The sequence below is a fragment of the Loxodonta africana genome, chromosome 13 (assembly GCF_030014295.1).
Source record: "Loxodonta africana isolate mLoxAfr1 chromosome 13, mLoxAfr1.hap2, whole genome shotgun sequence".
Classification (NCBI taxonomy): Eukaryota; Metazoa; Chordata; class Mammalia; order Proboscidea; family Elephantidae; genus Loxodonta; species Loxodonta africana.
In genome coordinates, this window is record NC_087354.1 from 7,510,027 (window position 1) to 7,525,841 (window position 15,815).

At 42.9% G+C, this 15,815-nt stretch overlaps 1 protein-coding gene across 5 annotated transcripts in view; it reads right to left on the minus strand.

Annotated features, from left to right (window-relative positions):
- Positions 1-15,815, minus strand: part of CYFIP1 (cytoplasmic FMR1 interacting protein 1) — a 195,790-nt gene that overhangs the window by 11,863 nt on the left and 168,112 nt on the right. For all 5 annotated transcript variants that reach the window (XM_064296201.1, XM_064296202.1, XM_064296200.1 and 2 more), the window contains 4 exons: positions 9,134-9,277; positions 7,483-7,573; positions 6,182-6,312; positions 1,876-1,948 (listed from right to left, as the gene is read on the minus strand). In XM_064296201.1, the coding sequence (XP_064152271.1) occupies positions 1,876-1,948; positions 6,182-6,312; positions 7,483-7,573; positions 9,134-9,277 (439 nt within the window). The remainder of the gene's footprint in view (positions 1-1,875; positions 1,949-6,181; positions 6,313-7,482; positions 7,574-9,133; positions 9,278-15,815) is intronic.

Here is a 15,815-nt window from a genome sequence, read left to right on the forward strand (position 1 = left end):
TTGTTATGAGTCTGTTTAGATTTTCGACCTCTACTTGTGTTAGCTTAGTTAGGTAGTATGTTTTTAAGATTTTGTCAATTTCTTCTAGGTTTTCAAATTTGTTGGAGTGCAATTTTTTATAGTATTCTGTTATGATCATCTTTATCTCAGTTAGATCTGTTGTAATGTCTCCAACTTATTTTCATTCTTTGTATCTTCTTATTTTTTTCTCTGTCAATTTAGCTAGTGGTTTGTCTATTTTATTTGTCCTTTCAAAGAACCAACTTCTAGTCCTGTTGACTCTTTCTATTATTTTTCTGTTTTCTATTTCATTTATTTCTGCTCTGATCTTTATTATTTCTTTTTTTTTCTGGTAACTTTGGGCTTCTTTTGCTCTTCCTTTTCTATTTGTTACCGTTTTCAAGTTATGTTATTGATTTTGGATCTTTCTTCTTTTTTAATGTACGCATTTATTGCTATAAATTTCCCTCTGAGTACTGCTTTTGCGGCATCCTAAAAGTTTTGGTATGTTGTCTTTTCATTCTCGTTTGATTCTAACTATTTTTAAATTTCACTTTTGATTTCTTCTATGATCCAGTAGTTATTTTATCTTTTTGACCCAACAGTTTTCTAGCAGTGTGTTAATGTAGTTTCCATTTATTTTCCTTATTCTGCTTTTGACTTCTAGTTTCCCAGTGTTATGGTCAGAGGAGATGCTCTGTATGACTTTAGTGTTTTAAAATTCATTCAGCTTTGTTTTGCAACCTAAAATATGGTCTGTTCTGGACAATGTTCCATGTGCGTTGGAAAAGAATGTATATTGTTGCATATATGCTGTTGAGTGGTGTGTTTTATATGTATCTGTGAAGTCTAGCTGGTTAATAGAATCATTCAGAATTTCTGTATCTTTATTGGTTTTATTTTTAGTTGTTTTTTTATCCATCATCGAAAGTGGTGCATTAAAGTCCTCTACTATTATTGTAGATTTGTCTATTTCTCTCTTCAATTCTGTTAGACTTTGCTTTATATATTTTACTATTCTGGCAGTAGGTATATAAAATTATGTCTTCTTGGTGCACCGACCTTTTTATCATTATATAGCATCCTTCTTTGCCTCTTATAATGAATTTTGACTTAAAATGTATTTTGTCAGATATTAACACTGCCACTCCTACTCTCTTTTGGATTGTTTGCTTGGTATATATATTTTTCCATCTTCCATTATTTAAACTATTTATGTCTTTGTGTCTAAGGCATATCTCTTATAAACAGCATATTGACTGGTATTTTTTAAAATCTATTCTTCCACTTTCTGTCTCCTGACTGGTGCATTTAAACCATTTACATTCCATGTCATTATCAAGAGGTAAATATTTACTGCAGCCATTTTGTTACTTTTCAAAAAACAAGATTTTTAAGTTAATATATGTATATAGATTCTCTTTGAAAATTCTTTAGCAGAACTGCCTGATGTGATATTTTAAACATGATATATAAACAGAATTTATCTTCTGTTCAATATGTATTTTTAAAACTTGCAGAAATTTTCAAATGTAAACAAAAAGCAGAGATTAACATGATGAGTCCACTTGCACCCATCATCACTCCAATAATTATCAGTTCATGGCCAATCTTTTTTATATACACCCAATCTCCCTTTGCCCCCATGTTACTTTGAAGGAAATGCCAAACACTCTATCATTTCAGCCATAAATACTTTGTTTACTCAGTATTTATTGAACTAGGTTATACACCCTCCTCACAGTTAACCCTGGTTCCAATTATACGGCACCAAACTCACAAACCAAACCCAGCCTTGTATCTGGCACCATACAGACTGTGGGCCACTGTTACAGTTGGTGGTGAGGTTCCTTGGGCAACAGAGGGCACACTCACCTTTCACATGAACCCTGGGCAAGATATTCTGAAAAGGGGCGGCATGCAACAGGTCACACACTTCTTCTAAAGACTTGAACACAGAGAAAGTCACATTAGGAAGTTCATTCTCTTAGCAAAGATGAATGGAGAAATATGGTCATGAAAACAACATACATCTTTGTATTTAGTGTAAAGTAAGTACTCCAGGTAGCACTGTCCAAGAGAACTCTTTGTGATGATGCAGTGCTCTATGTCTGTGTTATCTAATATTGTGGCCACAAGCCTCATGCGGCTACTAAGCCCTTGAAATGTGGCTAGTGAGCCTGAGGAACTGAATTTTAAATTTTATTTATTTCTAACTAAATATAAATGCACACAGGTAAAAGCTATCACTGAATGTGGGCTTTCTTCTCCAGGATTTACTAGTTTGGCAGCCTTCTCCCTACCCTTCCGCACCTAATCTTCTCCGCTCATGGAAACCCTGGTGGCATAGTGGTCAAGAGCTATGGCTGCTAACCAAGAGGTCAGCAGTTCAAATCCACCAGGCGCTCCTTGGAAACTGTATGGGCCAGTTCTATTCTGTCCCACAGGGTCGTTATGAGTCGGAATCGACTTGACGACAACGGGTATAGTTTTTTTTTTTTTTTTTTAAAAAAAAAACAGGAACCAATGCTTTTAATCAGACCTCATGGACAGAAGAAGGTTTCTTCTGGAAACACCTTTGTAGGCAGAAAGAAAGGATGAATGTGAGTCACCCTGTACTGTCCACTCCTCCCCACAGAGCCTAGACAAAGTTCTGAACTGGCATTCTGAACTTTTTCGGATTGTAAACTTCTTTGAAGAGGTAATAAAAACCCTACACAAGGTCCTTTCTAAAATGCACACTTAGAGAGAAAGCTCATCTCCAATGTCACAGGGGTTGCAAAACCCCTAACGACCCACTGTGAACCCAAAGACAGCCAAGAAGAGGACAAACGCTGTTCATCATTGTAGAGGTGGAGGCTCTAGGACCCCCCTAAAAGGGCCCGTAGACCGAGGCCCCTCACCACTACAGGGGCAGGCAGAAGGCGTACTCCACTTCGTGCCTCCAGACCTCACAGGTGAATGAAAGCTTCCTAAAATCATCTTATAATTTGGTGGTAAAAAGAATCTGTTATTAAACAAAGAAATGGCAGTCAGATATGAGCCTGATGACTACCTGATGACAGTGAGTCCCTGAAGGACTGGGTCCCTGGGGATCTGATGCCCCATCACCCGATCCTGATTCTCAGTGCTCAGGCTGCCAAGAGTGTGCTCGTGTGGCCAGACCCAGCTGCCCCACTCTTCTCAGGGCATGATAAGGGGAAGGACGCATTTACCCTAGTATCTTCACTGATCAGAGTGGGAGACACAGGTGCCATCACACCTGCCCTTGCCAGGGTGTTTGGCCAAGATGAGGGCGTGTCCACTGCTGTCAAAGAAAGGGTTACCCTAGAGGGGGATTCCCATTCTTGAGAACCTACTGGAAACCATAACCCTTTATTTCCAAAAGGATTAAAGCAACACCACAAAATTGAAGTCTGTGGCTGGTCTTGGGGCAGAAGTGCCCTATTCTGACAGTCTACCTTTCCTCCACCTGTCTGATGTGGGGAGGAGAGGTGGGGAAGAGCAGGGAGGTGAGGAAGACGGGATCAGGGAAGAAGGGCAGGCAGAATGACCCAGGATTTGGAATGAAAGAAAAGTAGTGCTCATAAGACAAGTTTGCAAGTACACTTAAGATCAACTGTTTCCCTCATGCCCAGCATTGCACTTGCCACAGGGGAGACTGAGACATGCACAGACTGTGGTCAGTGACTCTAAGAAAGGAAAGGACACTGGGATCGACACTGGAAATGTGAGGAGTCACCTCGGTTCCCGAGACTTAACAAGACCCCTTCGTGCCTGAGATGTCTATTCCCACATGAGAAATAGGATTTGGGCAGGCAAGGATCACACTAGTCACAGATGTCTCTTTTCCTAAGTTTCTAATGAAGTCTCTGAATGGTGCTAATGGTTAATGTGCTCAGACATTATTTCTCATCCACACAAGCCTCTGGGACAGTTTCTATTTCATAGTTGAAGAAAAGTTTTGTTCCCTGCCATTAATTCAGGCAGTTCTCTCAGGCAGCGTCCCCAGGAAGTGTGCGCTGCCTGCTCTCACCAGGCCAGAGCTGTCAGAGAGTGAATGCTGGGGGAGGCATCACAAGGTTGGACACAGGCAGAGGAGAGCTTTTCTCACTTTGTGCTGTATGCTCAGGCAAGTTGCACATGAAGGACATTTTCTTAAATATTTAAAATTCATTAACAGAGATTACTATTTAAAGGAATTTTTCCTAGCTTATCTGGTTCTTAAAAAATTCACATTGATTTAGGTTAAAAAATTCAGGTTGCTCTAACATCTTAGAATGTGGCTTCCCTGGACATCTGCTGCTCGGTAGGGTCAGTGCCTGCCTGTTCCTTTGGGGGCTGCTCTGCTGCACCCCTGGGAGTGATGGGCTCTCATTCTGTGCCCATCATCCCTGCTATGGTTGGGGGTGGTCGGGGGAGGTGCATGTGAGAGGCTGGTCACTCTCTTTGAGGTTGAACATGGATGCTGGGGGAGACCTGTGTCCATGCTCTGAGTCCACTGGTGGTGGGGACAAGGAGGGCCCAGTGCTGCTGGACTCCCTCTTGCTATCACATGTAAAGGGCCTGCCTGGCGGTACAGGAAACAGAGATGAAAGACGCAGGCCCTGACAAGAAGCTGTCCACTTCTGAATGTGTCCATGGCTGATCCTGGACTCTTCCAACCCAGGAGCACTTAGCCCTGGGTGCACTGCCATCCTAATGCCCATATCCTGAGATGACAGGCACCCTGGCCCCTGTCCTTCTAAAACCCAACCTGGCCTCCACAAAGCCACCAAGGCACTGGGCGAGACACTGAGACCAAGAGACTACCATGAGAATCAGCCCCACAAAGACCTCCCCAGATAGGTCTAGAGATGCAACGTCGTTCCTAAAAGGTCGATATGCTTTTTCAATAAATTAGGCAAGTCAATTTTAAAACTTACAGGGAGAGCAAAGGTCCATAAAGAGCCAACATATCTTAAGAAGACTGAGATGGGGTGTGCCCTGTCAGCTATCAGACTCACGTGAGAGCTGTGATGTGATGATAGCGCACTCCAGCCCCCACAACAGCAACCAATGGCACGGAGTTGGAAACCCAGAGACAGACCAGCATGTCGTGGGGAACCCTGCAGACAGCAGGGAAAGGAGGACCTCTCCAGCAAATGCGGGAGGCTCAACTGATTATCCCATATGGAGAAAAAGAGCCCTGCTCATATCTAAAATTGCACACACCAATCAATTCCAGAAGGATCGTAAATTTAACCGTGAAAAGCAACACTTAAAAACCTTACAAAGAAAACATAAAAGAATATCTTCATGAACCCCTAGGTAGGGAAGAACTTCTTTAAAAAGATATAAAAAGTACTAGTCGTTATTAAAAAAAGAAGACTGAATTAAACATAAGAACATCTGTTCATCAAAAATCACCATTATGAGAGTGAAAACTCAAGCCACAAACAAGGAGAAGTACCTGCAATACACATAACACATTAAGGGATTAGTATCTAGAATACACAAAGAACTTCTATGAAAAATGGGCAAAAGACACAAGTGGGCATTTGATAGAAAAGGACACAGGAAAAGCCAATCAGTAAATGAAGATGTCCGCCTCATTATGAATGTGGGAGGCAGAGGGGCCATACGAGATGACATTTCATACTCACTAGGTGTTCCAATTTTAAAAATTTGACAAACTTTTGCTTGAAATGAAACATTGGGGGCAGATCAACAGGCCAAGTGACACCATGTGGAGGTATTTAGTCAGTTTGTGGAAAGCAAGGCATCCCCCTGTGAGACTGGTAAGTCAGGGTTAGGTCCACTGTGTTATCCACAAGGTACATGTAAATAGTCACATGTAAAGTAATTAAAATTCAATCAAATTTAAAACTCAGTCTCTCAGTCACACTAAGCCACGCTTTAAGTGCTCAACACACACATATGGAACATTTCTGTCACTGCATACAGCTCTCCTGGGCAGTAAAGCGCTGCACCTGAGCTAGGTTAGATGGAGCATGTATTACATCACAAAACATTTTCATATAGCTCACATAGAAAAACATTCTGGAAACAATGAACAATACTGCTTTTTTCCCCCCCCAATTACAGGGAACAAATTCAAATTAAAGTCTAAAAAGAATGGCGCTTTATAGCACTGGCCCCCACCCCCACCCCACCAAATAACCCCGTGGCCGTGGCTCACCAGGCTCTGCTCGATGAGCAGGCAGAAGAGGACAGCATTGCCCACCTCCCGCAGGTTCTGGAAGCACACGGTCTTCAGCTCTGCATATTCCACAATGTCCTTAAGCTGGTGGTGGAAGAACTCAAGGATACCTGTGGGTAGAGAGAGAGTGGTGAGGTCGAGACGGTAGAGAAAGCAGAGCCCTGAGCAGGAGGGGCTGGGAGCCACTCTCTCTACTGCCACTGCCCACTGCTACAAAGGTGGCCCTCTGCAGACCCACATGGACTGTGGGGGGAGTGACGGAGCCTCTCAGTCAGCCTGGTCCTTCAGGGAGGCTGCTGTGACAGCGCTGTCACAAGAATAAGAGAGAAGGCCCACTTGGTCATCTGGTAGAGGCAGAAAGATTACTTGATAAAATTCAATATTTACTCACAGGCATAGAAGGGAATGATGTAATCTGATAACGAGCATCTACAAAAAGCCGGAACCAGCATTCCGGTGGCATTTGCCCACTTTCCCCCCAGGTCCAGGGCAAGACAGCATGTCTGTACCACTGTCATGTCAACCCAGTCAGCAACCACAGTCAGGTTTTTCTTGGGGGGTAGAACCAAAGCTGGAGAAGGAGGAAAACAGAAGGATGAAGTAGGGGAAGGAAAGGAGAGAAGAGGGAAATGGCTAGGTGAGGAGGGGGCAAGAAGAAGGAGGGGGAGGAGGAAAAGGAACAGGAGAGTGGGGAAGAGGAAGAGGAGGAAAAGGGACAGGAGGGTGGGGAAGAGGAGGAGGAGGAAAAGGGACAGGACGGTGGGGAAGAGGAAGAGGAGGAAAAGGGACAGGACGGTGGGGAAGAGGAGGAAGGGAAGGAAGAGAAGGGGAAGTTGAGGAGGTTGAGGACCACAGGGAGAGGGGAAAGCCAGCCACCACCACCCCACGGGCTGTCTTGGACTATAGCCCTGTAAGCCCCAGCATCAATGGTTGAATCCACAGGCCAGGTCCCCGCTCCCCTCTGGCTGGCAACTTTTTGGGGGAGTCCACGGAGGGCCAGTCAACCCCTCAGGGACCACTGGGCACCTAATCACCTCACGCTGGCCCCTCAGTTCCTCTCCTGTAAGACGGGCCCTAAACACACGTTCCCATACACCTACCCCTCCCACCAAGAAGAGCAAATCTAATTGTGACAAGTAATTGGCAACTTGACTTTCGCTCACTGTGTCCAAGAGGAGCAGTTTCGCCTCCTTTCCAAAAACACGCATCATGTGCCTCACGCCCCTGGGAGGCAGCTGGCCCACCCGCCACCTACGCGCCACCCACGCACACCCTCTCACCAGGAGAGCCGTACTCGTGCCGGGGCAGGCGGCAGATGGTGGGCATCACCTCCATCAGCGTCCTCACGTACTGCAGGATGGTGCCTTGCAGCTGTGGGGGACAGGGCTGCATCAGCCACGCCCCCCTCGGGCGAGGTCAGGGCCTGCAGAGTCACTTTAGCTGGGAGTTCAATCCCACTTGTGGGAGAGGGAGCACCTCCACAGGTGTCCCCACATACTAGCTTGAATGCACGTTCCAAACCCATGCCCTTTCAGAGCAGGGGCTCTGAGGGATGCCAGCAGGCGGGGAGGGCTTGGAGTGCCCATCCATCTCCCAGGTGGCCGCACGGCAACGTCTGCCACCTAACAGGCACGTGCAGCTCTGAGGAGACAGCAGTGTGGCCGACAGACCTGGCAGGAGTGGGCTGGAAGAGGGGGGCAGTGGGGGCCAGGGCGAGGGTGGCTGTGGGCGCTTTGCTCAGTCAGGTGCCCCCCAGGGCGTGCACGCTAAGAGGTCTGACTGGAACAACAGCACCACAGGTCACCCGTTGCATGTGTGTCCGTGTGCGTCACACTTGCTACCACGGCAGGCCCCAGCACCTCGCGGCCAACACTTGTCCACTGAGGCATGGGACAGTGAGTGGGTGCTTTCTGGATGTAGTCCATGCAGTTGAGAAACCCCATTACTAGGAATGGCTGATTAGTTAGGAAAGGCGGACACGAGGGACCCAGATGCCTGCACCGGGCAGTCACGAGAGCTCTGGAGGAAGCAGTTCTCCCAGGAGGCTCTGCATCCTCTGACGGACTCAGCGCCTCTGCAAAGATGGGCCAGGGCAACTTCGTGCTCAGCCCAAGTGAGGCCAGTCGTCTTACCATCTCCCATGTTACCAGGGATGTAGGGTAGGCTCCCTGCTCGGGTAGGCTGGCAGGACCTGGAGGGGTCATGGGTTCATGGCTATACTCAGTGACCAAACCCATCTATGTTATAAATAATTTTTTATCTTGACCTATATGACTGTAAATTGTCAACTTCTTAGGTTCCTGGCCCTTTGCTTTGTGTAAGTTCACTTTAATCTAATCTTGGCTCACTTCATGTTGCCACACAAGGTTTCCCTGGGCCAGCATGGGAATCACTGGAAAGAAAAGAAAATCTGTACTTGGCAATAAAGAATTTTTAAAATAGATGGGCTCGGACACAAAACAATTGATTTAAAAAAACTTAAGATTTTGAAAAAAAGGTGTCTCTTAGTTAACAGCAGAAATAAACTATGTACAGAAAAGAAAACCCATTATAGGTAACCCTCAATGTCGTCACCTTTCCAAAAGGTCCTGATGAGCAAGGCTCTATATATACTGGGCCTGTGCTCACCTCTGACCTCTGTGTGGGGTGTGCGTGACTCACCCAGGGACTAGGCACCCACCCATGTGCCTCTGACGCACAGACCAGCCAGGGCTGCACTTATGCTGGGCCTCTTACAGCAGCCATGCCGCCGCCTGCAACACCAGCGTGCACCACCCTCTACCGGCTGCCTGGCCAGCCAGTGCTGAGGCCCCACAAACACCAGGGTGCCTCCTCATGGCCAAGACCCACTGCTGCTATTTCCCCAAATTATTTTACCCTAATGAACTTAAGGTGTGTGTGAAGGAGTGCAGTGCATCACGAGAAACATACCAGGCTCTTGACCACCTTCAGCAGCTCCTCCATGACCACGGCGATGCCCTGGTAACCGAGCAGCCGACAGATGACTTTAAAGTGTGGAGGACCCACGAAGTTCCTGTAACTGCCATAAATGCTGGAGTAGGCCAGGTTCAAGGCCTGGCGGGAACAAGGAACACAAGCACTTGATAAAACCTCAAGCTGTAATAACCACAGTCCTCATGCACATACTCAGATGAAGAGTCACTACGCGAAGAGGCATTAAACACACAACACCCTTGAGTTAGGATATCCAATGAATTTGCTCTTAAGACCATCCAAATAACTGGCACATATTCAACCTGTTATGAAATGCAATCTTGCTAAAATAAAAAAAAAAGGAAACAAAATCATTTCGTTTTTCAACATTTACTGAACTGGCAATTCTATAGAAGACATTTCGAGGGTCCTGGGATGAAAAATAAATCCCTCAGAGCCCCATCTCTGCCTTCACCAAGTGGACCCAAGTCTCCACAGAGAACAGTCCCCCTGCAGAGTGAAAAGGTAAGAAAGGGGGTCACGGTGGTGTCCTGTAGGAGGGGACCGCTAAGCTCTTCTGAAGGACAGTGGATGCGCAGACATGAGGGAGACACTCTCCCACCAAGAACAAGAAGCTTTGTGCAAACCGGGAGCCTTCCAGGGATCTGCCCATTTTCTTGGCCACGGTCACAACCTCAGGGCCCTCAGCTGACACTGAGCGGACAATTCAACCACTGTTTGGTGAACAGAAATATTTTCAAACATTTCCAGAACTGTGTCAATTTAAGTAGACTTTTAAATGTTCACTGGGCCTGGGTGGAAGGTGGGGATTCCTGTGACACCCCTTGATTCTGCCTCTTCTTGTATTTCTGGTATCAATTAAAAACTCAATTGTTAGGCATTAATTGATTGGCCAGGAACCTGGAGACAACAGAAGGCACTTATTCTTTTCAAATTAATATTTAATTGTGTTTTCAGTGGAAGCTTACACAGCAGGTGAGGTTCCCATTTAACAATTTCTACACAAATTGTTCAGTGACAATGGCTACATTCTTCACAGTGCCTGAACATTCTCGTTATTTCCATTCTGAAGGTTTTGCTTCCAGTAATCTAGTTTTCCTGCCCTTTTACCTTCTCATTTATTTATTTTTTTAAGTAACGGTTAACCTTTTGGTCTCACATAAATGATTTTTTAAAGGAGGACAGTATTCACAGGTGAGATTATTTTGTGAGCCAATCTGTTATATAGCTAAAAGGTGACGTCAGAATAATTTTAGTTCAAGGTTTAAAGAGTATCTCAGGGCAATAGTTTTGGCGATTCCTCAAGTCTCAATTGGTCCAATAAGTCTGTTTTTTAATTTTTTTTTAGGAATTTGAGGTTCTCATCCACATTTTTTCCCATTCTTTCAGGATCCATCTACTGTAGCTCTGATCAGAGCAGTTTGTAGTGGTAGCCAGGCACCACCTAGTTCTTTTGGTCTCAGGGTAGATGAGGGTGTTGTTTTTATAGACAATTAATCCTGTAGACTAGTTTCTTCTTTGATACTTCAGTTTCCTTCTATCCCTTTTGTTCTGGTTGAATAGAGACCAGTAGTTGTATCTTAACAGAAGTCATTTCTAGTGACTCTACTCAGACACGGCAGGAAGATGGAGGGAAAAGGAAAGTCTTGCCCAGTTTTGTCTTGTAAAAAACTGAGTCACAACCCTTACTGCAATTTTGCCATTGTTAATACGTAATTCCTATGTTTAAATAATCTTTGGACATAGCAAAGTTCCACAGTAGCAGAAGAAATAAAGTAATTCAGATAAAGTGTAATTGTGGTGGAACCCAACACCTACCACACCCAAAGGTAGGTCAAACATAAGCATATATGACATGAACTTCTTTTGATGACCCAAGGACATTTTAAAATTGTTCTAGCCATGTAGGGTGAAGTTGAATTGGCAAAAGTTGTGTGATAGATACATTTACAATACCAAAAGAAAAAAATAAAATAAAGAGTAGCTGCTGAGGCTACTTATGTACGACCAAAAACTTCATGGGATTTGGTTCCTTGATTTGGAGGTTTAGGGTCATGGTTTCCTGGGACATTCCAGTTAACTGGCCTAATAACATGTTTAGTGCTTCTGTTCTACTTCCTAGTTTGTTGTGTAGCGCCAAGGGTCTTAAAAGCTTGCAAGCGGCCATCCAAGGCACAACAATTGGTCTCTATTCACCTGGAGCAACAGAGGAAGGAGGAGAGTCAGGAACAGGAGGAGGATACGGCAGGTGTGGCTAATGGCCTCCATGAACAGCTGCCTCTTTTGCCGTGAGACCAGAAGAACTGGATGGTGTCCAGCTACCATCACTGAACATTTTGATCGAAGATTCTATAGGAGAATCCTAATCGAAATGGGGAAAACACAGAACAGAATTTCAAATTCTCATAGACTCCAGACTTCTGGATCCATGGGTACTAGATGAACCCCTGAAACTATTGCCTTGAGACAATCTTTAAACCTTAAACCAAAAATATCCCCTGAAGTCTTCTTAAAACCAAAAATAGTTTAGCTTAACTAGTAAAAAATGTCTGCCTTGAACATTAAGCTCTTTTAAGAACTATCTATATGGGATCTAACTGATAACAGCAACATAAAAGGTCAGGTAAGAATCTTAGGGGGAAGTGAGCTTATGTTAATGAGGGAGGAACAACTCAGAAAAGGGGGGTGAGAATGGCTGCACAACTCGAAGACTGTAGTCAGTGTCACTAAATGATAAACGGAGAAACGGTGGACTGGTATATGTTTTGCTGTGTATATTCTCAACAACAAAATAAACGACATAAAAAAAGAAGTGTTCTACCCATAAATTCTGCTGGGGAGTGAGATGGCAGAAAATTGTGAAAGCCAATCACACCTGAAGAGGCCATTAACCAGGGGTTCCCGACCCAGGTAGAAGCCATCACATTCCCACTAAAGGCTGTCACTTTAAAAGGCTTGCTGGAAGCAAGGGCCGGTGTTGAAGCTTTTAGGTATAAACAGTGACATGAATCTGACCATGGCTAAAAGAAAAAGATTTCATAATGAACATCTTACTTCTCAGAGCATCCCCCCTGTTAATTCTCTACCTATTAGAACTTGAGGTTGATAACCCTAAATTATAACTGGTCCCCACAAATTCACACACTTCCCTTCCAGCCCAATATACACAATGACCTTGTCTGGCCTCATTCAAGGCCTCGGCCAGCCACTCTGAACTCTTGTTTCAGGAGCTGCCACTTCACTACCCACAGCTAGAGAGAGTAGGGGGTTCTAGTTGCAGCAAGTCAGAGTGGCCTAGAGAGATGAACAGGAAAACAACGACTCACAGGTAGAAATATGAACAGGAAAACAACAATTCACAGAGATATGAACAGGAAAACAGCAACTCACAGAGATATGAACAGGAAAACGACGACTCACAGACAGAGATATGAACAGGAGAACAGCAACTCACAGATAGAGATATGAACAGGAAAACAGCAACTCACAGATAGAGATATGAACAGGAAAACAACAACTCACAGACAGAGATATGAACAGGAAAACAACAACTTGCAGACAGATATGAACAGGAAAACAACAACTCACAGAGATATGAACAGGAAAACAGTAACTCACAGAGATATGAACAGGAAAACAACAACGCACAGACAGAGATATGAACAGGAAAACAGCAACTCACAGAGATATGAACAGGAAAACGACGACGCACAGACAGATATGAACAGGAAAACAACAACTCACAGACAGAGATACGAACAGGAAAACAGCAACTCACAGATAGAGATATGAACAGGAAAACGACGACTCACAGACAGAAAGATGAACAGGAAAAGGACGACTCACAGGTAGAGAGACAAACAGGAAAACGACGACTCACAGGTAGAGAGATAAACAGGAAAACGATGACTCACAGAGATATGAACAGGAAAACAATGACTCACAGAGATATGAACAGGAAAACAGCAAATCACAGACAGAGATATGAACAGGAAAACAGTGATTCACAGATAGAGAGATGAACAGGAAAACAACGACTCACAGACAGATATGAACAGGAAAACAACAACTCACAGATAGAAATATGAACAGGAAAACAACTCACAGATAGAGAGATGAACAGGAAAATGATGACTCACATGATCCATATGCTGAAATTAGGAAGAAGTACTTCAATGTAACTAAGATAAATATGTTAAAGGATCTACAGAAAAAGAATGGGGGAAAAAATTAAAGAAATAATGTCTGAAAACTTTTATATTTGATCAGAAACAGAAATCCACAGGTGAGAAAGTCCAGCAAAACTCATGCAGGATAACCACAAAAAATACCTACATAGATCACAGTCAAATTGCTGAAAAGCCAAATAAAGACAAAATATTCAAAGCAACCAAGAGGGTAGGAGGGGGAACATTAAATACAATTAGACAGCTGATGTCTCATAAAAAACAACAGATATTTAGTCACTTTGAAGTGTTGAAAGGAAAAAAAAGTCAACCCAGAATTATATATCCCACAAAAGTGCCCTTCAAAAATTAAGGTGGCAGCTCTTGACAACAAAAAGGCAAACAACCCAATCAAAAAATGGACAAAGAGGAACAATAACACAATATTACGAACACCTATACTCCAACAAAATTGGTAACTTTGATAAAACGGACAAATTCCTAGATATACATAACTTACATAAACTGACTCAAAAGGAGGTGGAAAACCACAACAGACCCATAATAAGCAAAGAGATTGATTCAGTAATAAAAAGCCTCCCAATGAAGAAAAGACAGCTTCACTGGGGAATTCTATCCAACATTTAGGGAAGAACTGCCACTGATCCTATTCAAACTCTTCCAAAAAGTAGAGGAAAAAGGAATGCTTACTCTTTCTATAAAGCCAGCATTACCCTGTTACCAAAGTCAGACAAACACACCAAAAGAAAAGAAAACTATAGACAAATATCCCTTATGCACAAAGATGCCAAAATTCTCAACAAAATACTAGCAAACAGAATCCAACAGCATATTAAAAGAATTATACATCAAGATCAAGTGGAATTTATCCCAAGAATGCATGGGTTGGTTCAACATCAGAAAATCAGTCAATTTAATACACCACATTAACAGAACAAAGGAAAAGAACCGCATGATTATTTCAATAAACCCAGAAAAAGCATTTGATAAAATCCAGCACCCTTTCTTGATAAAAACTCTTAACAAGACAGGAATAAATGGCAAGTTTCTCAACATGATTAAGGGCATTTATAAAAAATCAATAACTACCATTATACTCAATGGAGAAAGATTGAAAACTTCCCTCTTGAAAATGGGAAAAAGACAAGAATGCCCACTCTCACCACTCTTACTCAATATCATACTAGAAGTCCTAGTCAGAGCAATATGGCAAGAAAAATAAATAAAAGGTATCCAAATTGGAAAAGAAAAGGTAAAACTATCTGTATTAGCAAATGATATAATCCTATATATAGAAAACCCCAAAGAATCTACTAAAAAGCTTCTAGAACTAATAGAGGAATTTAACAAAGTTGCAGAATACAAGGACAACACACAAAAATAAGCTGGGTTTCTATAAAACAGCAATGAGACACCAGAAAAGGAGATTAAAAAAAAAACAAACTCCATTTATAATAGCATCTAAGAGAATAAATATCTAGAAATAAATTTATTCAGGGATGTGAAAGGCTTATACAATGGAAATTACAAAATGCTGCTGAAAGAGACCAAAGAAGTCCTAAACAGATGGAAAGACATTCTATGCTAATAGACTGAAAAACTTAATATAAGCCAAGATGCCAATACTGCCCAAAGTGATCTACAGATACAACCCAAACCTGATGAAAACTCCAACAGTATTCTTTACAGAAATGGAAAAACTAATCCTCAATTTTATATGGAAAGACAAGAGACCCTGAAGAGCCAAAGCAATTTTGAAGAAGAACAAAGCAGGAAGCCTCACACTTCCTGACTTCAAAACATAACAGAGCTATAATAATCAAAACAGCCTGGTAGTGGTTTAATGATAGACACAGGCCAATGGAACAGAATTGAAAAGCCAGAAATAAATCCAAACGTCTATGGTCAATTGATTTTCGACTAGGAAGTCAAATCCATTCAATGGGAAAGGTACAGTCTCTTCAACAAATGGTGCTGGCAAAACAGGGTTTCCACATACAGAAAAAGGAAACAAGATCCATACCTCACACCATACGCAACGACTAACTCAAAATGGATCAAGGTCCTAAAGGTCAAATCTAAAACCACAAAGTTCTTGGAAGAAAACAGAGGAGCAAAGCTTCAGGGCCTAACTTTTTCAATAACAGATTATCGAATACAACAACGAATACACTAGCAACAGAAAACAAAATAAGATCTTATAAAAGTTAAATATTATGCTCATAAAAAGCCTTTATCAAAAGAGTAAAGACAGGGAAAAAAAATCTTAGGGAATGACATAACTAACAATGGTCTAATATCTAAAATACATGGAAAACCTCTATGGCTTAAGAACAAAAAGAAAAATAACCCACTTTGGCTGCTTCCGTACAACCCTGAGGCTGCTTATGTACAACCAAACACCTCATGGGATTTGGTTCCTTTGTCTGGAGGTTTAGGGTCATGGTTTCATGGGACATTCCAGTTAATTA